Genomic DNA, 27,309 nt, shown 5'->3' on the forward strand with positions numbered 1-27,309 from the left:
GCAGGAGAAGAGAAAGCTTCTAATTCCAACTCCTCAGACCTCTCCAAGGGGAGAGGAGCACCTCTTGGGGAAGCAGTCATGGGAAGAGGAGAAATGAGGACAGGATGGAGAGCAATGCCAAGTGCATCCTTCCTAGTAAGGCACACTGTGTCCAAGTTACACACAATGCCTCCAGGAGCCTCCCCGGCCAAGGTTGTTACACCTCACACTCATCAATTTTGGATCTTCACCCCACGCTGATACTATGTGTAGTAACAAGGGTGAAGAATAGGTTTGTCTCACACATAAAAAAAGGTTGGATATTACTGAATTGTAGAAAGGACTGATCTTGCATGTATCACAACGTTTTTTCTCTTAATGTATGTAAAGACATCACTATTAGAGATATACAGGCTCCATACAGTAGACAGTAATTGTCAAAAAGTTTTTTTTCCTGTCCCTGTGCTCATTTAAGCAATTTTCTGTAAAATTCAACTGGGAATTTCCTAAAGATACTAAATCTACCAGTTTAATCCCTTCTAGCTTTATCTGAGTTTCTAAGTCTCAGAATGATTTAATTAGTAACCAGCATTAGAGCATATGTGAATTACAGTCCTATCAAGAAAAAAATATTTTTAGCGGGATTTAAAAAAAAATTGCAAATCTGCACTTTCCCCAGTCCCTGTTCAGCTGGACAAATGGGAGCTCATGTGTTTGTGAAACAGTTTTGGTTTTGAGCACATTTCTTGAGTTTTTGCAACAGGGAACTGCAGACTTTTGAAGTTCCTTCTGTGGCTCCTCTGGAACACGAAGTGTATTGTGGAATCACAGTTATCAAAATAGAAATGGCTATGCAGGGCCAGGAGTTGGATTTGATGATCCTTGTGGGCCCTTTCTAACTCAGCTTATTCTTTGACTCTGTGATTCTGTGATTTTTTTAGTTTTCCATAGAAATGGAAACAACTTTCTTGAAACCTGGGGTGGACAATAATCTCTCCTGACATCTTGTAAAGCAGAAGAGGCTGGTACATGCTGGGGTTGGTCCATGTGAGTGGACACAGCCCCCACACTCCAGAGAGCAGCTGGGCTAAGGAATGGAAAATTGTTTAAAAAGCACCAAGAGATGAGGACAGAAAATTTTTAAGACCATGCCATATAGAAAATACAGCATACAGACCTTGTGTTCTAACATGTAACAGAGACCAGTTCAGCTGGGAAATACCTGGGGCTGCTGCAGCACAAGCTGACATAAGCTGACACATGTGGAAACAACGCCCAGGAGCAGATCCCAGGCACCAGCAGATCCCAGTGCTGGCATTTCTGTGATGGCGTCAGAGTATCAGCTGCACTGAAAAGCAAGCTGCTGAAAAGCAAAGCTGGAGACATGGCTGAAGGGCAGGCAATGCTGGCTGGCAGAGCAGCCAGCAGTCCAACACTTTGTTTTGAGGGCAGGAACAGCCTTGAGTGCTGAAATAGAAAGTCAGCCCCAAATCTGGCTGCTCTGGGGCTGCATCACCACAACTGACCCAGGTGGGACCCGTGGGGCAGACAAGGAGTGAATGACCACAGATGGTCACACAGGAACCTCCTGGCTGCAGATACTGCCCATCCTCTGCTGCTTTCCAGACAGAGGAGCCACCTGCTGTATGGCTGGGGAAGAGGGCCCTTCAGGCTGCTTTTTCTTGTGGGAAGTGACTGAGACTCCACACTCATTTCCATGCATGGCTGAAAACCAAGGAAATGAAATATCCCTGAATTTGCAGACGTGTTGCATAGAGACAAGAGGAAGGAAAAAAACACACTTGCCTATCTCTTTTGTCCTTTCCAGGCAAGGGCAAACAAATCTGGTCAAGATAGTAGCTTTGGAACTGAAATAAACTCGAGAAATATACAGTAATTTCACGAATACAAGCCGCAGCAATTTGACAAAAATTTTGGTGGAAACCCGGAAGTGTGGCTAATACTCGGGGGTGGCTAATATGTGAATAATTTTCTGACGTTTACAACCCTAGACGTGCCAGCCAGGGCGCCGAGCCAAGCACCTGCCAGTAAAAGCCGGCATTTCGCGATTGTTACAAAGTGTTACTGTGTTGCCCTGGCTCCCTGCAGGCAGCACGGGGGGCGGGGAGAGAGGCGGGAGAGCTCTCTTCTTCCCTCCTCTGCCGCAGCCCAGGGGAGGACGGGGGGGCCCCGCGCCGCCATTGCCGCGGCTCGGGGAGGAGCGGGGGGGCTCTGCCCCTGCCCTCCACCACCGTGGCGGGAGCAGGGGGTGCTCCGTGCCCGGCCGGCGCCGCGGCGTGAGCGGGGCCGGGGCGAGCGAACCCAGATGCGGCGGCCAGCCCCGAGTGGCACCACCAAGCTGGGCCACCTGGCCCCGTCAGCAGCCCCTAGCGGGCCGAGCCTGCACAGCCTTAGTTGAGCCAGTAAACCCCGCCATGCCGCGGTTCTGTTAGTATTTGGCAACTTTGTTGCACGCGGATCCTCGCTGCGAACGACAGAGCGGCTTATATTCAGGTGCGGCTTATTTATGGACAAAGAACGAAATATTTGCCAACACCCAGAGATGCGGCTTATACTCAGTGCAGCTTGTATTCGTGAATTTACTGTACTTACTTTTGCATGAACTGAGATTATCTGAGCTCTCTAACACATGAAAGGTTGCTGGGTTTGCCTGCCATGAGCCAAATTCCAGCCGGCTGGCGTCCTTTTTGACATGTCTGACCACAAAGGCATCATTACTGGTGTGAGTTCAACTCAAGAGTCACTGATCTTCCGGCCCTTCCAGATCTTCATCACATGGTTTCCTCTCACTGTTAAAGAGCAACACCCTCAAGAGAGGAATGTGGCACTGTGGGAAATGGCTGAACTTCACAAGAAGTTCCAGGCAAAACCCCTTAATCTGATTTCTGTTTCTGATCCCTTATTTCCAGCCATTTCTCAGCTGTGTGCTTTAAAATTCCTTGAGGGAAACATACACCCCATGGAATTGGAGTTGTCCTTGATACCTTCAAAAATTGAATGTTACACAGGTGATTTGTTCTTTTCTTCCCATGCATGCAGATGAGAGACATTGTGTTCAACAGTACTTTCAAACAAATGCTCCATATTCTCCTCTTCAAAAGCAGCACACACATTCAGTTCTTTATTGCTTTGAGGCAGTAAAGAGAAAGCAGGAAAGGACAAGGCTTTTTGAGGACCACTTCCAGGAGCAGAGGATAAAATACAGTGCCCAAAATGGGTCAGTTATAAAAAAGAAACAAGAGGAAGGAAAAACCAGGAGTAACAAATGAAGGACAGGGGAGAACAAGCTGGTATGCAACAGAAGCCTGACTAGAGTTCTTGCTGGGCCTGATGAAAGGCACACAAAACAGAGAGACTGGAAAGCCAAGGAGAGGCCAAAACATCCGCTCTGCAGTGCTGTATCCTGAGATGTGCCCCGGTGCTGGGGCCGCTCAAAGGAGAGGAGCCAGGATGTCTGCAGCCCAAGCCAGCACACACACTCACGGAGAAGCCACCAGCACCACCATGTCCACACTGCAGAGACAGCAATACCAGAACTCTCTGGTGCTGAAAAGGGCATCAAAGCCCCTCTGAAAAGAAACTGCTCACCTGTGACACACAAAGATTCACAGATTTGTCTACCTCTCTTGCTTAAGGGGACCATTGATTAAATGGATGTGTGTGGTTCGAGTAACCGCAGAATTCAGAGAATCAAACTGATGTGTCTGTGACAGACAATTTCATTAAGAAAAAAAAAAAACACCCATAAAGCAGAATTGGCAGTTTTTCTAAGTGGCAAAGACTTGGAGAGACTACAGGGGATTCACAAGAGTTCAGTGAAAAATGAACCCTCAAACCCAAGAGCTGCCAGCTGACAAGAGCAGCCTGGAATTATTTGTCTCAATTAGTTAAATCTGTGATTTCACTTCCTTCAGGGTGGAGCTTTTCTGTTTGTTTACAAATAAATTCCTTAAATCCTTAAATCTTGACACAACAGATGAATGTCAAGACTCAGAATTTACATTACCTTTTCTTTCACTAGTTTTGTGGAAGAATACAGGCACATACTTTTAGCAATTAGGTTTCTGTTTCTCCAGCTATTCAACAGATTAGTAATATGGTGAAATAATGTTTTAATGTTAACTTAGATTCCTTAAATTTTTGACACTGTGCAGGTGGAAAATAATTAGTATGAGACCTCCTAGTATCTACAGAACTTACTGCAATTGTGCTTGTAGAATGTCATTAATGTTTCTTCAATATAAAATTAGTCAATTAATGTATCAAGACTTTTTTTGTGCTGTTATTGTTTTTACCTATGTGAGAATTGTAAGAGGCTGTGGCAGTTTCTTGCTTTCCAAGTACAGAAATTCAGTCTGTTCCAGCAGAATTTTGATATTTCTGTTAGTTGGTGTAAAGCTGTGCCTATTTGCCCTTGATTTCATGTTTAATTAGGTCTACAATATTCCATAATTAATCTCTTAAACAAGATCTGAAATGGAGATTAGCTCTTGTTAAAATTCTCAGCTTAGTCATCTCTTTTTGCTACATGAAAAAGCCAAAGCATTTGTCTCAAACACTATGTTAACTCTTCATGCTGTTGCTCTGGTCCAAATATTCCAACACTTCCAACCAAAATGTACAAAAAAAGAGAAAAAAGCAAACATTCTGTGATGGGTTGGCTTTTCTCTCTAGCCAGGCTCCCACCTATAAAATTTCTTCCACCAGCAGGTCTCCTGCCTGCCATTCACTCCCACTGACGCAAAAGTAAAGCCAGCCTGCATGACTGCTCTAGTGCAAAGTTTCCCTCTTTCCACCCCAGCTCCCAGCCTGAATGTGCTTTGTCTGAGCTGCTGCTTTGATGTTGCATCAGGCAGTTTTGGAACAATAACTTGAAGACAGCATTAAAGCCAGCCAAGGGTAAAACATCCAGCCACTACTGTGCAATTGTGCAGATAATATGCTGTGGCTTTGCAGGAAACCTGGTGATGGGCACAGATGTCCCCAAATTTGAGATCAGGGGTTGACTGGCTGCCTCTCACAAGGAACTCCACAAAAGCCAGGCCAGAGCAAAGCTCCCTCCTCCCATTTTGAACTGGTCACCACTTCGAGTGCAAACAGGATGGACACAGCCTTGCCAGAGCTATTGTCTTGTGTCGGTTTTGAACAATGGAGAATTGAGAGGGGGGAAAAATAAGTTGTTTGTGTGTGTGTGTACATCTGTCAATAAGGGAGCTTAAGTTGGGGATGAGAGACGAGTGCTGGAGAGGTACTTAGAGAGATTAAGTGCAGCAGATTTATAGGTGAAATCTGGTTAGTGTTGATGTGAAAGGTTGTGGGGGAGATTTTCAAAAGCACATGTGGGAGGAGACTGCTTGCATACTATTGATTTTCTATTCTGGTGCCTAGCTCTCATCACTGTATGACAGTCTTGTGAGGCACCGGAGCTTCTGGAGACACTGGAAGAGGTCTGCAAAGCAAGCAGGTGATGAGTCAACCCTGACACCATCACCCACTACAGAAAGGGAGGGAGGAAACCACGTGAAAGAGACTCCCTTCTCCCATATTGCAAAGTGAAAGCAGTGCAATGGTCGCTATTCCCCATGTTTTCCAAATAGCTGGTGGCACAGCAGAGGTCAGAGAGCAGGAGCACGATACACAGCACACATTCATGAGCTGTGGGCATGTCTCCAGCTTTGTGAGCAGCAGTCATCGCTGCACAGAGGGGACTGCAGCCCATGAGTCCACTCTCCCTGTAATTAACCCATCCTCATGTGGAGACAATCCCTTCTGGTTTGTCCAGATCTGAGTGACAGCATCCCAGCACCACACACAGGGAGCAGGAGAGGGGGAGGTGGAAACAGGAATGGGTTTAGTGAAGCTCTGAATCAGGGGCACTACAGCTCTTCACTGGCTGTCAGGAAACAGCAGCTGCTGCTCCACCACGTGCACTTTGTTTTTCCTCTGAAGGCAGAAAATAAAGTAGGTCACTATTTTATTTTCCAGAAGCCGAGATTAAGGATATTAGGAAAGGGCACAGCATAGCATAAGCTGCTGATGAAAACACCAGAGACTCGAGCTGCATCTGTTTATACACGACATGAATGAGAAACTCAGTTGTTAACATGAAAAACACAGATCATGTGTTGTAGATACTACATAAAGAAGAGATGTAAGGTGCATTAATTAGAGGCTATTATGGCAAAAATGTAAGGTTTCTGGCTCTTGAAAAAGAACAGGAGACAAAGTAGAAAAAATATTATCTGTCATAAATTGAAGAGTGATAGTCAAGTACATGTTTATTTTCCTTAAGAAGGCTCAGTTTTTGTAGGTGTGCTGTGTTTTACAGCCTCTCCAAACCACTGTGGGTAACCAACAGTGTTTAAGATGATTAAACTGGTGCTGGGAGCAACAGGACATCAGCTGTAGGACCACAGTTATAAATTCATAGCCATTAGGCACAAGCATTCCCACACGTGAAGAACTTGGGTGTTTTTCCATTAAATCTTGCACCCTTGAGACAATAATTGTTCACACTCCCGATTTAGGCGTGTTCCCTTCAGCAAGAAACAGGGAACAGGATATGTAAGACAAGTCCAATTACAAACAATTGGTAAATTCTAGGAAAGTGAGAGAACAAATAAACATTTTATTGTTTTTTAATTAAGAAAAATAATGAAGACATTCAGTGAAGAACTACAGGAGCTCATCCACAGAAATACAATGCAACAAGAATTTGTACACAATTCTTACAACTGTGAATTATACATTTCAGTGAAGTGTGCAGTTTGAAACTTCAAAGTTCTCTGTTCTCACAGAAGTTCTCACAGACCCCTCTCTTGAGACTCTGCCCACACAGATGTGTCCTTACACAAGCAAGGAGGCAGTAGTCCTTGTTAAAAGCAGTAAAGGTTTTAAGAAACACCCCCTCCAGCCCAGCATGTCACAACTGGGACCTCTCCTGAACAAGCAGGACACAGAGGAACTGAAGTTTTTGCAAGTGGTCAAAAGGCAGCAAGACTGCAACACTCACTTCTATGTGCGATAAAGCAAGAATTTTAAGGTTAGACATTATTATAATATATATTGCCTTGGAAACAGGCAACATCTGAAAGGAAGGGAGAGCAGAGACTGTACAGATTTATCCATAAATCATTATATGAGATTAGCTCAGTTGCTTAGAGCATGGTGCTAATAATGCCAGGGCTGTGGATTTAATCCCTGTATGGGCCATTCACTTCGGAGCTGGTTTAGATGATCCTTGTGGGTCTCTTCCAATTCAGAATATTCTGTGGTTTCTTCCCTTTTAAAAATTCATTTATTTATTTATTTATTTATTTATTTATAAATCCCCTTTCTTTCATTATATGAGGAAGGGGTCCTGAAAAACTCTAGCAGTGAAGATGCAAGCCTGCATCCCTGTGTATGTTTCTGCCTAAACCTTTCCAGTACAGATAAAGGTTTATTTGTCATATAAACCCAAACCAGGGCTTTCACAGTGTTCAGGACTCAGCCCCATTCCCCAAAGCTGACAATCCCCTTGGCCTTTCCCACAAAGAGGCAGGGAGTCCCAGGCCATGGCAGTAGCGGCAGGCTGAGGATGCCCTTGCAGGAAAAGCAAAGGGGGAATTACTGAGCTGGTCAGTCAAGGCAGGTGTCAGCCCAAGCCACAGCCTGGACACGAACTTTGTGCTGCTTCTGTGTCACAGCAGAAGATCCTGGAGCTGGTCTAGCTGCTGGGGATCCACTAGTGCCACACTTATCCTACAGAGGAGAACAAAAGTTATTTTAGACACAATTCATCCTTCCCAATCAGGTGAGAGAAACCCAGAGTCAGAAGTCTAAAACAGGATGTGTGGATGGCTACCTAGAAACATCTTTCTCTCCATTGTCTCTAATGGAGTCCAGAAGAGTTTCAAATCCTGTCACTTAACACCTGGACATGAGCACTCAGACTCTGCAGCCTTGTCCCAGCTCCTTTGGGAAGCTCAGAGTGAGGGGCTCAGCCCACAAGGAGGAGCTGGCAGCTCTCATGAGCAGGGCTGTCAGAATTCAGAGGTTTGGACCTGCTTCACCAAAGACAAAGAAATCTGGATCCTTGATGTTATTTACCTGATTCTGAACAGCTTTATGGAAATATTTTTGTTATTAACTTCATTAACTATTGCTTAATTCTGTACTTCCCAGTTTCTCAAGGCCTGTAGATGCAACAATTTCAATTCTTCTCTTTACAGAGGAAAGCTAAAGCATTCAAACAAGTCACTCCAGGCTTTTATTTTGCATGTTATTCTTATTCTTGCTCAGTTTTGCCTCACAAGCTAATGGAAAAGAAAGATTTACTGACTTCATTTTCACTGGTACTTATCTTTAGCACCTTTTCTTGCCCAATAGATCTGTTGCAACTGGTAATAAGGGGAATTGCTACTGACTTCTGCAGAGCTTACTTTTTCTCCTTTACAAGCTTTTATGACATTATGTAAATACCAGCCATCTTAGATTAAGAACAGCACTTTAGCATAAAATATTCAGACTGTGCCAACACTGGGGATCTTCCCATGGCAGCTTGATGCTGTTGTTCCAGTCATCTAGATATAATATTGCCATTCTGCAATTTGATAAAAGTTTTAAGAATTTTGGGAGGAATTGTTATTCAGTGTGATTTTATTGGATTAATAGATTAACTGTAGATATTTTCCAGATAACACTATTAGAAAATAGATTTATCTGTAGATCCAGCCTCAGGGCCCTCAGTGAAATTGGTCCATATAAATACGATAAGGCTAAATCTTTGACCTGAATTGATTGCAATCTAAGCAAACCAAAGAGAGAACTGATGAAAAGAGGATATTATCATGGTTTTCCACAGGCAAACAGGAGCCACTCTGAGATTAAATTACTTATCTGAGGTCAGAGATAGCCTGCAGCAGACCCTACCATTCAATTCATGTCTCTTAGAGATCCACATTTACTATGAAGCCATCTTCCTACTCTCATCTACTCATACAAGATAATTTAAAAAGTTGGATAATTAAATCTTGGTTTATTACTGTCTGGAAATTATTACAATATCTCTAAGAGAAATAAAATTTCTTTCTTTGCATCATGTATCTGTTAGTAATTAGGTGTTTTTCCTAAGAGCAAAGGTAAAAAAAATATAGTTTTTTGCTTGTTCCACCTAAAAAATCAGGCATATGAAAATATTTACAAATTATCTAAGATGCCTTGGTAAAAGCAGGTTGCATAATTCACATCATCTATTTTGTTAGATTTGCCACATGGAAAGGAAATACCTCTTTCTGTAGCAATTGCTACATTATTTCCCACTTACCTTGAAGTGAATCTCCTTCAGAGAGACCAAAACTGGGAGTTAACCAATTAATATCTTCACTGTACAGCACAATTGCTGACCACCACATGGATGAGAATTTATATCTTGTGTTTCGAACTCTGCATTTTCAGAGAGAAGAGAGAGTAGAATTTCTTACATGTCCAAAGGAATAAAAGCCTCTATACAACACCTGGGGCTTCATCCCCAGTGAGGAACACCTCACTTTATTCTGCACTACAGATCCAGCTCTTCTTCCACTTCAATGTGTTCAGCTGTTGGCATCATCTTCCCACTGTGGTACACCCATGGTATCGTGACACACCCAGAACATACCTTGGAAATAAGGAGGAAACAGCATGAGTGCCACTGAGCCCTCTGGAAAGTACAGGGGGAGAGCAATATTCCTTGGGGACATCCCAGTTTAATCACACAAAGTACAGTAATTTCACGATTACAAGCCTCACCAATTATAAGCCGCACTTCCGGGATGTTGGCAACATTTCGTTTTTCCTCCATATACAAGCTGCACCGGATTGTAAGCCGCACTTTCATTTGCAGCGAGGATCCGCATGCAGCTTTCACAAAGTGGCCAAATAGTAACAGAATTGTGGGAATGCAGGGTTTACTGGCTCGGGGCCGTGCAGGCTTGGCCCAGCTTCCCCCGCTGCCGCCGTGGAGCTGCCCCGGCCCGGCATGGCTCCCTCTCCCACGCCAGGGAATGGCCCCGACCCAGCTCAGCTCCTGCCTCCCCTGCCATGGAGCTGCCCTAGCCCAGCACGGCTCCCCCCTCCCCGACCGGCCCCGGCCCCACTCCCCACAGCCACGGGGGGCAGCCCTGGCCCTGCTCGGGGCCACGCAGGCTCAGTTCGGCTTGGGGCTGCTGTGTGCTCGCATTTCCCATTGGAAAATTTCTGAACATTGTTCATGTATTAGCCACTCTGGAATACAAGCCTCACTTCCGGGTACGGAGCAAAACTTTAGTCAAAATGGTGCGGTTTGTAATCGTGAAATTACTGTACATCTCCTTTCAGCAGTGCAAAGGTCTTCAGAAACCTGATTTTTTTTGGTTCTAGGCTGGCTTTCCCAGCATCCTATTTACAGCCCAGACCACTTCAGACATTCTCCCTCTCAGAGCTGACTAGTCTATTTAAAAGTCTCCTCTGGCCCATTAGGCTCAAATCTTCCTACCTGGGACAGGGACTCCGGTTCAAAGCCTTCTCCTTATCCAAGTTGTTCTCATGGTAAGTTCTGAGCACCAAGGAGGCCCAGAGCACTTGGCCATGAGATGAAGACCAGGGTTACAGTGACGTTAGAGGAGTACATACAGAGTTGTAGTCCTTCTTACCCCTCTTTCCTTCTCTTTAATTCGTGTATCTTGGTTAGTTACCTGCCTTGCTTCCCCGGGGGCTCAAAAGCCCTCTGGCGCTCCATGGAAGGCTTTAGTCATCCCAGAGAGGCCGCAGGAGAGACCAAAGATGAGAGGGGGATGCTCTCTCAGGGCTTCTGCTGCACTGCAACCCTGCTCAGCCCAGCATGCAGCCCAGGAGCCAGGACAGCCATGAGTGAGAGGCGTCTGCCTGAACCCTCCCAGGTATGTCAAAAAGTGAACCAGAGGCTCTCCTTTCCTGTGCAACTCTTAACCACTTCATTAATAGCTAAAATGCAGCAGAGCAGTGGGAGGATTTGGGACCTGACCTCCCTGCCTCTTTCACCAAGCACCAGCATCCCTTGCTGGCAGTCTCTTAACCAGACCCTGCTCTTCACCATCAGTGTTTTGAATCGTATTCTTCAGCGTCCCTTGCCAGGCAGGCAAATCCATCTCTGGGCTGCAGCCCAAGCTTTACTACTGGTGGGATGAGACTCCAGGCTCTGGTGTCTATAAAAAGCATCGTATGAGTCTCTCAACTCCCCACAAACAGCACGAGATGCCTTGCAATGCTCCCCAGTGCTGCTCTGGAGGCCACTGCCAGGAATGCTCCATCCAATAAGCACTGCAGTGTTGAACCTCCAGGCACTTTGCTCCTCCATCAGCCCTTACTTTCCCGGGTACGTTTCTGAGCTACTCCAAATTCCAGCCCTTTAACCTGTAAAAGCAGCAGGGGTGTGACTCACAGTGCCTCGCCTGGCACGACTGAGGGGGTCACCCAGGGCTCCCTGCAGTGAAATGATAGAAACAGGCATTTGCACCATGTGGTTCCTGTGACCCATTTCAGAGGTGCACCGTCCCCAGGGCAGCTGTGCACCAGAACCATCTGTTGCTCTGTGCAGGAAGCCAAGGGTGGCCAGCTCAGAGGACATGTCAGACAGAAGTGGGCACATAAAGCTGGGGGTGAATCCCACAGGGTGCCACTGGGACCTGGGTACACAAACAGCAGTTTGTGATTCCTCCTTCAGGCCTACTGGGAAGAGTGCCCAAGGATTTTGATAATTTACTTGGATACTGGCTGAAGTGGGCAGAGTAATTTCATCTCTCCATTGCTTGTGCATGATTTACAGCTCTGACGTGTATTTCTGCATTGCTCCTGTTTTATTAAATTAGTGCTAGGATCTCTTGAGGCAACTTTTAAATAATTTGCACAGCTTACCTAATATCACTTGCTTGCTCAGGGTCTCATATGAAATTCACTTGCATTCAACCCAACTCCTCCAAACAGCTAAATGTATTATTCCAGAAACAACTGAGAATTCCAGGATTGATTAATTGTTCAGCAACCTCATCATTATTCTGCAAGTTTTCGTTCCTATTTGTACTCTTAGACAACTTGATAAAAGCAGTAATAGTAAGTATCTTCCCTGGGAAGTTATACAGATGTCTTTCCCTGCTAAATTTATGGCTTTCAATTTTAAATAAAATCTGTTTTTCAAAAGTCGAACTTTTCCAACTAAGCAGTCTGATAAAATATAACCAACTACCTATCAATGTCTACAAAAAATGGCAGCAAGAAAGAGGGCAGTTGCTATTATCTTTGTAGTACAGAGAGGAGAAGAATAATGCTTAAAGGAGCAATAAATCAAATTACAGCTGAAAATGATAATGTCACAGCAACATAACTGCATTACGTAAGTAGCCTCAGGCTCTTTCCATAGTTTTAACTCAGCCTGGATGGCACATAAAAGCTCATCGGACAAGGCTGGCAGTAACTGTGTGGCTCCAGCCACACTGTCATTAGAATGGCAGGAAAAAACAAGGAACCAAACAGCATGGAAAGCTCTCAAACCCAGACTGACTGCAGCTAATATTTCAATTTTCAAGTCACCATAAGGACTGGTTCCAGGTATTTTATGTTCTAATAACAAGGTATACTTAGCTTTGACAGACTTTTTTCTGAAGAAGCTGCTTCTCTCCCCAACTCCCTTGCCCTGGTTCTGTTTAACTTTATGTCCAGAGAGTCAAGGTTCCTAAAGCAGAGCAAGCAGCTGGATGAGGATGTCAAGAATGCATTTCTGTGCTGAGTCCTTCACCCCTAATGGGGGTTTAAAAATTAAAAAAGGCTTTGCTTAGCTTGTCAATATGAACTGGAGTACAAGGCTTGACAGCTCCCTCACCTAAACATCAGTGTATTTGAATACTAACATTCCAGAATGGGCAATTAAAGCATTGTGGAATACGTGTCATCATTATCGGATGGATGTTAATAAAATATTCCACAAAGTAAAAAATATTTGGAAAAAGATAGAGACTGTGAACACATCATTTCCTTCATCCAAAACAAGTCAGTGCCTCCACAGAATATTTGACGAGAAACATCCTCAAGACAATGGATCACTTAGAAACATTCCTTGCATGCAGGAAAACATCCTATTCCTAACAAAGTTAGGAAAATATTGAGGAAATGTGGTTAACAAATGTTGAAACCACAGTGCTCAAGATATTGCCTTCAGAGAAATTTTACTTACCACTTCAGAGAGTGTGAATCCATTACACAGAAAATATGCTCAGTATTATTTTCAGAATTAAGCCGAAAGGTATCTTCATTGTTTTGTTTTTTCCTTTCTTAAAACTATGTGGATTAAAAAATGTTTTAGACAAAATCTCACCAGCTTTAAATTACTACTTTTAATTGGAAAACTATTAAACAGACACAGGAACATGCTGGATATTTTTTTCCTCCTATAAAGTATACTGTAATTTTTGGCCAAATAAAAATAAAATTTGTCATCTAAAGTGAAAAACTCACTTTTAGCCTAAGCTCTGTCAGAGAGCTGTGAGGGCAGCTTTTCTTTCATTTAGAAGCAGTAGACACTCACTCAGAGGTGTGTCTCTAGTTCTATTTAATGGACCAAATGCTGCTAGAAGATCAAGTTCCCTTGACCTGGTAAGACCTGAGGATCCTTAGCCCCTTCTAGGCTGTCATTACCAATTCTCACCACCTTGCCAGGGACAGAGCACATCCTCAGCATACACACTGCCTGCTTAGCCAGCACTAAAGGCACCCCCATTATCTCTTACACTAATAAGCCTACAAAGCCACAGACCGAGCATGAGCAGCACAATTTCAGAACGCCTTTTAATTGCAGGAAATCAGAGCAGCTCTCTCTAATCCTCACAATGAAAGAGCACCACGCTCTTCAGATCCTCAAGTGCTGCTCAGAAGTGCTGTTCTTGCAGTACTTGCCTAATGGTCCTTTTCAGAATGGGGTCAGGCCATTAGGAAATCTGCAGGCCTGCAGATACCAATACCAAATTACTGTGCTGTGCTGCAGCTCAGACCCACTGTGGTGTATTGTTGCTAGAAATCCCCAATGGTGGTTTTCCACCTTGCTGACTTGGATAGCTTCTACCAAGAGGAGCAGCTCAGTAGTAAAACACTGTCCCTTGGCTGACCTCTGCAGCTACATGTGAACAGCTCTCCTCAGCCCCACTTGCCTTGGAGTCTGACTGCATAGACACAGAGAAAGGAAAAGCAAGAGAATAGCAGAAATCACCAGAAACTGAATAGCCATAAGGGCACTTAATTACAACAGAGCATAGAGGACTCAATGCAAATCTGCAGATAAGAGAGCAGTCTCTGCCAAGTTTTGCTCTTTAAATAAACTTTTGGCAGGACTTTAGGACAGCAAAGCAGAATTTTACATATGGACTCTCTTCCTAAAATAGAACAAGTCAAACAGAGATCCAGGAATTTGAACTTTTTGAGCTATATATAACTCAGCTTTAGGGTAACATGAATAGCTCAATTGCTCTATGCATTATAATAATTCAGATATCAATAAGTTAATGTCAATAAGTTACTGCTAACCCTAATCCCTTCCCTACTGCCCCACTCCAGCTGACCAGTCTTTCTCCTGCAAAAGTCCAAATAGAAGTTCATCCTTTGATAATCACGTGACCCACTTTTGGTATGCAATCTCTTCCACATGATCACTGCTTGGGAAGCAGCTCTTCTTTCCTTTTCTTGCATGGTATCAGGAAATTGCCAGATTCCAGTTATCTCTCTTCTCACAGGCTGTCTTTTGGCAGCATGGATGGGCCTGTGTGGTATGGGATATAAGCAGTAGCAAAGGAATAACTGAGGATTAGTGCAGTTCAACCTCAAATATTTTTACAGCTACCAAAACCTCAGTGCTCTCCTCCGCCCCGCATTTCCCAAAATTCATAGTGATGCTTACATTCAGCTGTGCTCCATGTTCCCCATTTACATTTTCCTGCCCCAAAATGCATTCACAATTCAAAGTCAACTCACCATAATGTTAAAAAGACCCTTAGATTAGTATTTACAAAGCTGTCCTGATAAAGCACCAGGCACTAAAAGTTCTTATGCATCTCTTTTGAGACTACTGCCCGTGCACCTCTATCATTCTTGATGCATTTACACTGGAATTTAAATCACTTATGAAGTAGCATTTCCAAAACAAACCCCTCCTTAAATGTAGAGTTACCATATGCATAAGCATTAATCCACTAACCATTCCTGTCAATATATGCCATAATAGCTGTAGGTAAGTCTCCTCTGTCATTTCCTGAACCCACAATGAGCATTTAAAAGCCATTCAGATAAATAATGTAATAGCAATTAGAACCATTTTTCCTGTTAGCGTGGTGTCTTTATTACATTCAAGGAAAAAAGTAATCGAAGTTATTATTCTATCTTGGCAGACACACTTTAATCTCTTGAATACATTGTGGACTAATGGGACATGTCTCCAGATAAACCAGGAAGCCAATGTACATGCAAAGTCCAGCGACCAAGCAAAAATCATTTGGTTTATCAAGAATCATTTCCTCCACCAGTATACTACTGAGAACAAGTTTACTAAAAGCTTAAAGTGGGATTAGAAGATAAAGAGGGATCCAATCACTGACAGCATTTTCCCCTCTAAAGCATTCTCACATGAATCTTAGAGCACTAAGCTGCAGCAGTCTTGTGCTTTCATAGAGGGATTCAGCTTGAGCAGTGTCAAAGCCAAGGAACACATCTGAACATCCACGCTGCTGAATATTCAGAGAACAGCTCTGCCCTCTGCCAAGGCATACTCTTGCAAGAAAGCAACCATCTTAATGTGTGTGACCCAGGGCAGCTTCAGGGATGGAAAAGCAAACACAAAGACGACAGTATTTTTAGGATCACTCAATGTTTTGTCAGATTCTGGAACTAACTCAGTCAGCATGGAAGCTCTCACGTCGTGGCCATATCAGCCCTTTCTCCTCCCACAGCCCAGTGTGGCCACCATAAAGATGTAGAAGGACATATCCATGTCTGTTTAGCCTTTATACCCTTTTTACGCCCCACTTGCTTCACATCAGTCATTCTGCACAGTAGGCAGCCATTTCTCACACGTGTTGTCAGCCCTCAGTCCAAACACACACTCTACAAGTAACGCATGAACTCAGGCAGGCTGCAGTTCCACACAAGTGAGGCAACGGATGTTCCCTGGACTAAGTCAGTGAAATAAATCAGCCAGCCTCCTGGTTATCCTCAGAGCAAGTTAAGCTTAGCTTTTCCCCCCACCCGGGAATGCACATCCAGAACCAGTGTTTCCACCACAGCCGGCAGCATCCACGCTCAGGAGATGCGGATGAACACGCTCGTGCCCTTCGTGTGCTGTGCCACCACAGAACCAGCTGACAGATGCTATCATTGTTGTGGCATATGCTTCAATCATACTGCTCTGACTTATGCAGGAGTTTTGGCATTTTCTTCTAATGGTACTAGCCAGACTCTCCCAGAACGTATTCTGACCACCCAGCCTGCCTTACCTGAAAGGAAGCCATTGAATAAAACAGATTGAGGAGAGCCTTTTAAGTTTCATCTACCTACAGAAGGAGGGTCCCATTCTGTAATAAAGATCACAAGGACTAAAAAATGCACTCTCCAATGCTCCAGTGCATGAGTTGCCACATGTACTATGCATAAAAACCATGGTCTCAGCACAGATCACGATGAAGTTGGATGTGGCTTAAGCAAATATGAGTTGTTGGAAGAAGCCTGAGCACTCTGTAGCAAGTAGTAGTTAATGGGAGCTTTAGCAATCATTTTTGTCATAGTACTATCTTTACTAAATTAGGAATACAGCTGTAGAGACCCTAAGAAGCCTCAGAATTATGAGTTAAAGAATACAGTTCATAATAGTTAACGGAAAAGTCACAGAAAAGAGAAGCTGGCATTTTCAGAAAATTTCCTAACCAAATTTAGTGTTGCTGTTGAAAACACTTACCTGGATAACCAAGTATACAGTAATGGGAACAATAAGTAAAAACAGTACTCTTTCCCTGACACTAAAGTCATAAATTAAACACAGAACAGCCCCTGTAATTAACAGGCTGGCAGTCAAGAGTCAGTAACACAAAGCTGAGCCAGTCTCCCCAGTCTAAAAGCTACAGAACCATGCAAGAACTTAGTAAATAGGTCAACTCATTTCTGTACTCTGTACCATGTATGATTCATCCATTAAATGAAAATTTTAATGTTCACACAGTTATTATAAATGTTTATATATGTTATTATAAATATTTAATGTCCAGTTAGATTGGCAATATTAAGATCATTTTATTTTAAGCCTTATGGATTTTGAAAACACATACAAATAAAATACTTGTTACAAAATTACATTTGCTAAAGTTTCTTCAGGAATATACATCAAGCATGATCCCAGCACACAGATAAATGACTTTTACAGAAAGCATTACATAGAGCAATAAATGTTAGTGAAACAGCCAGTCTTTCCAGATATTTTACAATGAAAAATTCTCTTTCTCTTTGCCTCATCTAATATTTGACTAAGTTTTAAATTTATTTTAAATAGCCATGTCTGAATTTAAAATGTGTAACCAAACCAACTGTGGAAGTCAACGGGCACTCAGAAGCCCCAAAGGGGAGAGTAAGCACTATTTTTCAAGTTCCCTAGTTCAGGGGTAAAAATCCCTGAGAGACAGAAAAACACTGAACCCATTTTCTTTGATGGAAAGATGCTTGTCAAGGGACATTGTCAGCAGACAGCTGTAAAGATAAACTGTGAGGCTGAAGAGCAATACTAAGACAGAGCAAGGAAAGCGATCTGTAACGCTAGGTAATGAGGAGTGCTTGGTGGAGCAGCATCATGGGACTTCACCAAGGCTGCCTGCTTGCAAGAAAAGTATTCAGCAGAAATAAATGCAGAGATACAAAGCACAAGATATGTACGTGCTTGTCATTAACACGGAAAACTGTGTGCCAAAACTATAATCCCACTTTGTTATAAACAGTATGCAACCGACCTCAAGAGTTAAAATACAAACAAGAACAAACAAGATATTGTGCTCTAATTTCAACGCCACCATCAGGACATTTATTACGTGAAGCCAGTAGATTAAGAAACACAGATCCATATATATTTTCTGCTTCTCGATGTCAGTACAGAACTGCTCAGCAATAAGTGTTTAACAGACCAGGTCACTGAATTCTCTGGGACCTGGAAACTGATCTCAGAAGCAGTATGCCTCTGACCTTCCACCTCAAATCCCTGAGTTGCTCCTGGACATCAAAACAGCTTTCCTGCTTCTACTTTATGAGTCATACCCCTGCAGTGTCCTGTTCCTTGCTACATGCTGTGACACGGGTCCCCAGCCACATCCCCTTCCTTAAGCCTATTGTGCGTACAGAAGCTGCACCGCTGAATGATGATGCCGTGCTGAATTTCAGCGTTATTGAATATGCAGGCTGGTCAAGCTAGCTAGATCAAGCATGAGTTCACTCACACTGTTCTTCACTAAGGCTGATGTGAGCCTTCAGAGCAGTGGAAGAAAGTCACAGTACTCTCAGGTTATTGAAACATCCAGAGCATTAAGAAGCCCTTTATATCTGACAGACATCAAGTACCACAATAAGCAACGCTAGGAGGAAAGTGTGGCATAAATGGTGAAAGCAAGTCCAAGCAGACTTCAATCCTAAAGGTCAATATAGGTTTCACAGTCAGTACACTTAGCTTATGATCAGCCACAGGTTTAAAACTATTAGCAAATAAACAGGAGTTCTAAGAGCAACCTTTAGGTTCTGACCTAAAGATCTATAAATACCACTAGGGGGGATGATCTAGTTTGAAATCAGATTATCTTTAAACTAACTAGCAAGGAATCATGCTTACGAGAGGCCCTTATGCCAGTCACAGTTGCTCCAGAACAGGGCAGCACTCTAAAGAACAGATGTTGACAGCATGTGCCCTGTACTATTTTAACATCAAGTTTCCTTATATTATTTTTATCACTTCCTTAAGAGGACAGTAGTTAAGCCAAACTACTCCAGCCCCACTTCAGCCACACCGCGCAACCAGTTTTGTGCTCAGAAATGTTACCAGAATGGGAGGAGCAAGTTCTTGGAGAATTGCGGATGTGTTACTTTATCAAAAGGCCTCAGGAAAACAGCAACTAGAGAGGAAGAATGTATCACCTTTCCCAGCAAAGCATTCTGCACTGTGCTCCCTGAGGAGGAGACACACCAAACTGCCGCAGTTGGATTTGTGCTAGCTTTCCCTCTGCAAAACCATTATATTAGGGCATTTGTTCCACACAGGGATGTGCAGTTTTATGGAAGGATTACTGTTCCAGTTATCTAAAAGGACTCTCCAGACTTCAGGCTTCTGCCCTAGATTTAGGTCACTAGTAATTGGACATGTGTAGAAAATGCACAGGCTCAGTTCAGTGTTGCCTAATTAATTTCTTAGTCTGTTGATTTGGCAGTCGCCCTACAAAACAGAACAGTTGGATACTTAAACTTGTATTGAAGAATATCATATGCATGACACTAGCAAGCCTCCCAAAAAATAAACCAAACTCTTTCAGTACTAATGAAATAAATATTTTAAATTGCCTGGAGGACAAAAGTGAAATCAGTTTTTACAGGTGAGACTATCAGCATGGTTCACTAAAAAGAAAAAAGCTCAAGCACAGCACAGAATGTAGAAACCCAAAAACTTCACCTAAGGAGACCTCCTTAAGATGAAGCACAGAACTGACAGGTACTTAAATCTGACAACCTATGGAGCAGAATCAAATGTACCAAATTTCTGTATGGGACATTATATTCCCAAGCAATTGGTGAGCATACCAGCCACAAACTAATGTCACAGCCTGAAAGAGAGGGTTCTGTGTATTATTTTGATCTGTATGAGGTGCCTTTCAGTATGTAACTACTCTTGGAGCAGCATATTCATGATAAAGAAAAACTCATCCACTGAAATTAGAATTTAAATTCTTTCTGTTTCTAGGCTTCTGTCGCAATTTTTTAGTCAACTTGCCTGATTTTTTTAAAAAATCCCTCTTGAAGGACACAGAACAGCCCCACTGTGCTGAGTTGTGGCTATCCTGCCAATCTTTCTGTTGGAGTTCACTTGACTACCATCTATTCACTTCACCACAGGTCCCATGTGTTTTAGGTAGTTTTGGCTTAGGCCTAAACAGCAAATGAGAAGAGACAGATGCCTCTCTGCAGGAACTTTCCTCACTGGCGACCCTGGGGGTTGAGTTGGCAGAGCTACCTGAACCTTACAAGGTGGCTGCTATACAAAACAGCCTTATAAAATCTATTCACATATTAACTGGAGTAAAATATTTACTTCAGATCAGGAAGTACTGTATTTTTTGATCGAGAAACAAGCTCAGTGCTGGAGCAGACAGTTTTATGGCACTTTAAAGGTGACCTAACATGCCTAACTTGATTTAAAATAAAAACACATTCCAGTTCCTTTCCCTAAGAAGTGAACTCTGCCAATAAAAAGGACCTGAAGACTGAAATAACTCACTGTAACAGTACTGAAATGGAACAGATCTTCTCTCCAAAAGCCTTATATACAGGGGCACTCAGATGGCTGCTGAAGTAAAAACAACATACAACGATATTTGCAAAACAGCTTAATATAATCTTTTGAGTCTATAAACTCTAAACAATAAATAGGAAAAGTGTACATGGCACACCAGAGCAGCTAAATATTAAAACAAATACAAATTGGTAACACTCACCTATATTGTCAGCAATAAGTTTGTTTCACTACTGTGATATAATACAAGCTTAATATACAAGATGTCTTTACAAAGGAAAACCACAGAACAAAGTTAATACAGAAGGTGAGGGAGAAGGGGAGACAATAAATAACAAGGCACAAAAACCTCTCTTGCTGCAACCCTGTAAGGCACCACTTGTGCAAACATGAAACTATCAAAACCTGTAGTGAAGACATTCTAAATGTGTTTAGGTAACTGGATAATGTATTTTAAATATGACACTATGCTTATATCTTTGAAAATAAAAATGCTTATGTTTCAAAATTCAAATTAGTGAAATGGGTGAATTAATAGCCAAATACAAAAGTCACAGGTGGTTTCTCCCAGACAGCTCCACAAGTGCACCTTGATCTTGACTTATACTGGCCTTGCTAAGAATCTTGGCTCCAATATGGTGCAGAGTGAGATGCTGCCAAATTATGTCAAATTGTGCACACCAGTAGTTGTGACAAAAGACACTTCAGGGATTAGGATAGACAGAAATTACTTTCATTTGAAACCAAAAATTATTGAAATCAAGGCATAAAAGGTCAGTAGCATTAATCTAACATAATTAGGGATCTTAATATCCAAAGTTATAATTTATACCTCTATTTAAGAGCTGGGCACTAACGTTTTTCCTCCTTATTATTCTACCTGCTCAGAAAATCTATAATGAGACACACTTCAGAAAAATGTTCTCCCTTACTAGAAGATTACAGATACATAGTTAAGCACACAAACTGTAAGTTTCCCCCTTTTTTCTTATGTTCAGTGATCTCTACTGCATTTTGCTAGAAGAAGTTTTTGTCCTCTCTCCAAATACATAAAAATCTCCAGATACTAAAATTACTTCAAACATGCATAGGTTGGACAAGTTTTTACAAGATGAGAAGGGTTTTCATGAATAACCAAAGTTTTCTTCTAATGAAACATTCAGGAAGCACCGAGTTTCTCATGAGCTTCAGACATGTGACTTTTTTTTTTAAACTTGGGAACATCAGTAGACTACATTTCCAAAAGTTTTTGCTTGCATTCTTGCACCTTGAACAACTGCACTGCACACAGTAAACAGTCTGAATGAACCTGATTATTCAGTTATTGGCTAATTTTGTTTTCTTACATGACATGTCTTATTTTACACTTAAATACCTTGCCATAAATCAAAACACTTAAGGTCAGACAACCTGCAGCTTTAATGATGCTCAATCTGCTGAGCTGCCAGAGAGGAAAATCAGGTCAATCTATATTATTTTAAGCAACAGAACAAATGGAATAAAAAACAGTCTCAAGTGATAAATTAACATTCATATAGCTATTTGCTGAAAGGCTGTGCCAGCTTAGGCATGCTTCATTCTTTATATTCAGTCCTGTTTTAAGGATATTAAAATTTGAGCATATACAATGTAAACAGAGCCAGGTAGACTGCAGTAGTAAAGGACAAAGTCATTGATGTGACAGGTTTAAGGCCAACTATTTATGATTTGAAATGTGTCATACTTTTCCATGGCACTTAATACAGTGAAAGTTAGTACTGGGTGACACTAAGCAAGGGAATATGTATCCATATGAGATATATACAAGTAGCTTCAACTCCTAAAATTGAAAGTTCAAGTTTCCTTGTCCAAATAAAATCAATTTGTGAAAGACCACCTGTGGTTTCCTATACTGAATAAAGTAAAATTACTATTTAAATCAATTTAGTGCAAACTGACCTAAGTCCAAAGACATAACATTCCTTGATTTTCAGTCACTACTTACCAACTGCCCCTATTTCTTTCAAAAAGACAACTACATCTTTTTTTCCCCCCCTTAAAAGAACAGCAAACACTTGACAACTAGCATGCTGTTCTAGTCTACATTAACAACACTTGCTGATACACAAACCGTGTTTTGGTCATGCAGCACAGACCCATCCTGAAAATGACCCATCTCTCCATTTAATCAGTCTAGAAGAACACAGTGCCAGATGTCAATTAGCAGGTCATCCTGGCCACTCCGTACTCCAAGCTGACAACGGCAGGCTCAGCTTTGGAGAACTCGGACACGAGTTCGCTGTAGCGGTTGTCTGCTGTGTTGCTGCCCTCTATGGTTCGCACGGCGTCGTTCACTGGCAGCGGCGGCTGCTCCTTCTGGAAGCACGGAGGGGATTTCAGGGCCACGGGGGCAGGATGAGCCGTCTGCTCCTGTTCCTTCTCAAGGACCACATCTGACTGCCCGTTTCTCCGCTTTATTTTCTGAAATACAAAGAACAGTTACTAACAGCAGGTATACAGTTAGTACTGATGATACTGTGCTTTTGAAGGAAATGTATCCCCTTCTTTTGCTGGCCAACTCAGTGTCTGCAGAACTCTGTTACATACCCTAGCTTAGATACGCAACAGTATTGCTAAACCTTGGGTCATTCCTCATGACATTGTTCCCTGCAGTTTACAGGGACGCTACAAAAAATGTTTGCTTAAAATCTGCAGAATGGCAGAAGTCAAAGAATGCCTACCAATAACCCTAGAGAAGGAGAGGCTCTTCCAGGCTTGCCCCTTGTTTGGTTGCTATCAAGATGGAAATACTTTCTGGAGTAGAAGCAGAGGAAGACAGACCTTGGTACTGTAGCAAGCAGGGATCTTGCAGTCTCTTAAAGACCATGAGTTTCTTAATGACAAAGGAGCTTGAGATCTAAAGCCCTTCTGTCCTTCCTGAAAACCCTCTAAAAGACTTTTCCTTTTAGATCCAGAAAATGCCAATACAGTCTGTTCAAATGCATGAATAGCCTAAAAAACTTTAACTAAAAAACAGGAAAGGAAGTATCCTCCCAGCATGAGCAAGAGAATAGGAAAGATCAGGATTAAGGCATTTTTCAGTTACATGGTCTGGATTGTCTGCTTGTTTCATTTTCATTTTTAATTCAAACTCGCTCACCCAGTAACTGGGAGGTTGCACTAGTTAACTGAACAGATTTGTTTGTTGTTGTGTTTGGATGTTATTAGAACTGAGACTAAAACCAGAAGATTGGTGTCCCTTGGCATCAATTTTTTATAGATGGAAACAACAGTAGCAAAGACCTCATCAGTATTTGAAACAACTACATCGCATCATTGTCAAAGTGAGAATTGTAGGTTCAGGTGAAGTTAACATCTTGGAATGAGGTCCTAGAAAATTCAAAGCTGAGATTTCACTTTCCCTCTTACTTATTCTTTAGATTACTTTTTGAGTTTTCTTCACCTTGCTGCTTCAACTGTATAAAATTTTTTAAATATAAAATCAAGATTTGAAATGGTATTAGATTAAATGACCTGCATTCATTACCTTACAGTAGGATCAGTCTAATAAAATCTTTCCTCCTAGAAAAGCAGTACTTCCCCCCTCTCCCCCCCAACATAATATAGAGTACTTGTGTTACCATTTCTGTCCACACACAAGTATTAAGACTGACAATCAGAAGACTTCTGCATTCTTTAAAAGGTATTATTCGGAAGTTTCAGCACCTTAACTGACTCTAACAGAAGTATCAATCAGCCTTTCCTGGCCCTTTACTGCAGCACCTAGAAGCCAATTACAGACATCTGATCTCTGGATTAAGCCCTGTCTTCATAAAAACATTACAATGTACATGATCCATAATTATGATGGCTTACAACAACATGCACCTGTATATGAAGTAAAAAGAAGGACAATACTTACTGCTTCCATTTCAGTAGCTATAATAGAAATAAAACATTTTCAGTCTCCTTAGTTTAGCAACACAGCTGTAGCTACATGGATACCTGGTTATCCAAGGTAGCATAATGGAGGTGAAGTTACTGTGAAACTTACCTTCAGTAAGGCTTCGTTAGTAGCACTTTTACCTAACAGAGCTCATTAAAAAGCAGAATAAATAGTGCCTTAGAGCACTCATCACAGAAGCAAGAAATGAAAGTTCAAGCCACCGTTAATTACACAGAGTAAGTGCTAGGCCATAAATCAGTGACATTCATGTCGAACTACAGCAGCACTATAACAAATATAATCTGAAGAACAGGTCACAAGTACAAACACTTATTTGGTAATACTTACAGTTTCCAGTTCTTTAATGTCTTCCTCCAGCTGTTTATTTTGCTCACTTGTATTCATGATAAGGTTGAACACAGATTGCCTGGGATGCATACTTCGATCAAACTGATGGTACATATTTCTCCAAAACCTGCAGAAAACAGACAGTTTCTGTAATTAACTATGCAATATAATGACAGAGCTGAAGAAAATATATTGAATCTTATTTAAACTTACTTAAAATTGAATGATACTGTATTAGGCTCCAAAAGAGTTAGTTCTGGAGAAAAGTCTGGATTATACAGAGGATTCTGATATTTCTTCTGATCAGCCAAAAGGAAGGGCCACAAGGAATAGGTCTTCTCTTTAAGTCTTAAAGCAAAAACAGAAAGAGGTCAACACACTGACTGCAAGCAAACAAGCAGAAGATACTGCTTATGGGATGCAAGTTTTGCCTACTTGCAAAAAAACCAAATACTTCTAAAATACAATGCAAGAGGAACTGATAAAAATTTCACAGAAGTTTTTCAGCTAAACACATTCAGGATATCCTACTAATACTTCTAAATGCTTGAGCAGGCATGAATGTTAAAATTACCTAAAGAGAGATTGGGAGAGGAAATGACATGATATTTCCAAACTTAAGCTTACCTACTTTTAGAGAGGAGAAAAACCAAAAAGCAGAAGAGCAGGAAAACCTTAACTATCCCTATGAAAAAGAAGATGTGATTTTCTACCAGAATTAGAAAGACTATCCTCAGCATGCAAAAGTACAAGAAGCTCTACTGTTCCCTGATGCTGTTCAACATAGCTTTCAGTACCACCAATCCTTCCTCTATTCAGAGCCTAAAATGAAGAAGATTCACGGAAGTTCTTACTCTGCCAGAATAAACAAAAGACACATCACAATGTGCCTGCTTACTTCAGCTCTTCTCGTTCTTTCTGACAGTTTCCAAGGAAGTTACCAAACTGGCATGAATGGACATGTTCATGGATTTGAAGGAGGAAAGCTTCATTGTACTCAAAGGCTTGTGGAAACTGCTCAGTCAGATTCCACACACTTTCTAAAAACTGGGTGAACACCGGTGAGATCTCTTTCGGATCACCATCCAACTGACAGCATCTGAAAAAGATTCCACAAACAGATTGAAACTGGTTTAAGTTAGAAATTGAGAACATCTTAGCTGCAATTGTTTTTAAATGACAGCACCTTTCTTTGACACTAGCTTTGATTTGGAAATTGAGCACCTAACTTCAAGAACTGGGGCAATTTTTGAATAAAAATAAGTCTATATTTAACCTGTTTTTCTGACTTATAAGCAATCATACATCTATATTAAGTACAAAATAGCAACATAAGACAGTTAAGTTCCTTTGTGTCTAATACTGTCACAGTCAATACGTGGAGTTATTAATAAGCAGTAAATAGCAGCAAGGCTATTGTCATAGGTGGTGACAGGCAGATCAAGGGAAAAAACAGAACTCATAACATACAGGATTTCTAAAACTAGGCATGACTTCATCATCAAAGTAAACATAAATGCAAACTTATCTTTAAATATACCAAAACTATGTGTTTCATATTGCCTATACAGCTGGGATGTAGCTTTAGATTAGCTTTTCACTGCCTATACATCAGTGCAGACCTTGCTGCAGTCATCAACTTCTGTGAGCAAGGCACCAGTAGCACTAAAACTTTATGTCTGCAATATAAATCAAGTATCCAACAGGTATTTGAATAAACTGCAATACACTGCAGACAGCTAGAGAAGTGCCTTGTCTACTGAAAAGAGCTTACTCATTGCTGAACGGGCGCAGTGTGGCTAGAAATGCAACATCTACAAGCTGCCTTTTGTTTATGAATGCTTAGCTCAGTTTGCTGCACACACTTTAGTGTATCAGAGGAGTGAACTACCTGTCAGAGAATTTGTGCCCAAAGGAGATCCAATCTTTCTCTATCAAGACCTAGAGGATAAAAAAAACAAAATCTCGTGTAAAAGATGACTCAATCTTACACCTACAGTATTAACCCCACAGGCTATCGATACATTATACTTTAAATCTGAGTCCAATAAGTTCCAGTAGAAACAACTATTTATCACTTTGTAGCTTCTTTATTTTCCTGGAAGTTTTGCATGAGATTCTCAAAGTACATGAATAGAAAACTAGTAAAAAAAGTTAAGCAACTTGCTATTCAGGTAACTTATAATTTCAAGAAAAATGTTGCATGACTTACTAGTAGATTATTAATTTTCTATGCCAAAGAATAAGAAAAATGTTAGTACTGCATGCCTGTCATCATAGTTTACATAAAGCCACATAATATATTCTTTCTAACATTTATAAGTTTGTTCATATTAATGCTATCTTGTTTTATCACTTCGGTCACACTACCAAGCACCAAAAAGAACACAGGACTTTCACAGAAATTCAACTGAAAGCAAGGATTAATCAAAATCCAAAAAGATGAAATTACTTCCCTAAAGATTACACACATTCTCACTATTCCCAACAAATTAATCCT

General features: G+C 41.6%; 1 protein-coding gene across 1 annotated transcript in view; it reads right to left on the reverse strand.

Moving 5' to 3' along the window:
• Positions 1–17,270: 17,270 nt before the first annotated feature.
• The window catches only part of MTMR6 (myotubularin related protein 6), a 28,952-nt gene continuing 18,913 nt past the window's right edge, over positions 17,271–27,309 (reverse strand). The window contains exons 10-14 of the mRNA XM_033051594.1: positions 26,701–26,750; positions 25,708–25,908; positions 25,023–25,157; positions 24,810–24,936; positions 17,271–22,996 (exon numbers count right to left, since the gene is read on the reverse strand). Coding sequence (XP_032907485.1) covers positions 22,736–22,996; positions 24,810–24,936; positions 25,023–25,157; positions 25,708–25,908; positions 26,701–26,750 — 774 coding nt within the window. The 3' untranslated portion in view covers positions 17,271–22,735. The remainder of the gene's footprint in view (positions 22,997–24,809; positions 24,937–25,022; positions 25,158–25,707; positions 25,909–26,700; positions 26,751–27,309) is intronic.

This window comes from Catharus ustulatus, chromosome 2 (assembly GCF_009819885.2).
Source record: "Catharus ustulatus isolate bCatUst1 chromosome 2, bCatUst1.pri.v2, whole genome shotgun sequence".
Taxonomy (NCBI): domain Eukaryota; kingdom Metazoa; phylum Chordata; class Aves; order Passeriformes; family Turdidae; genus Catharus; species Catharus ustulatus.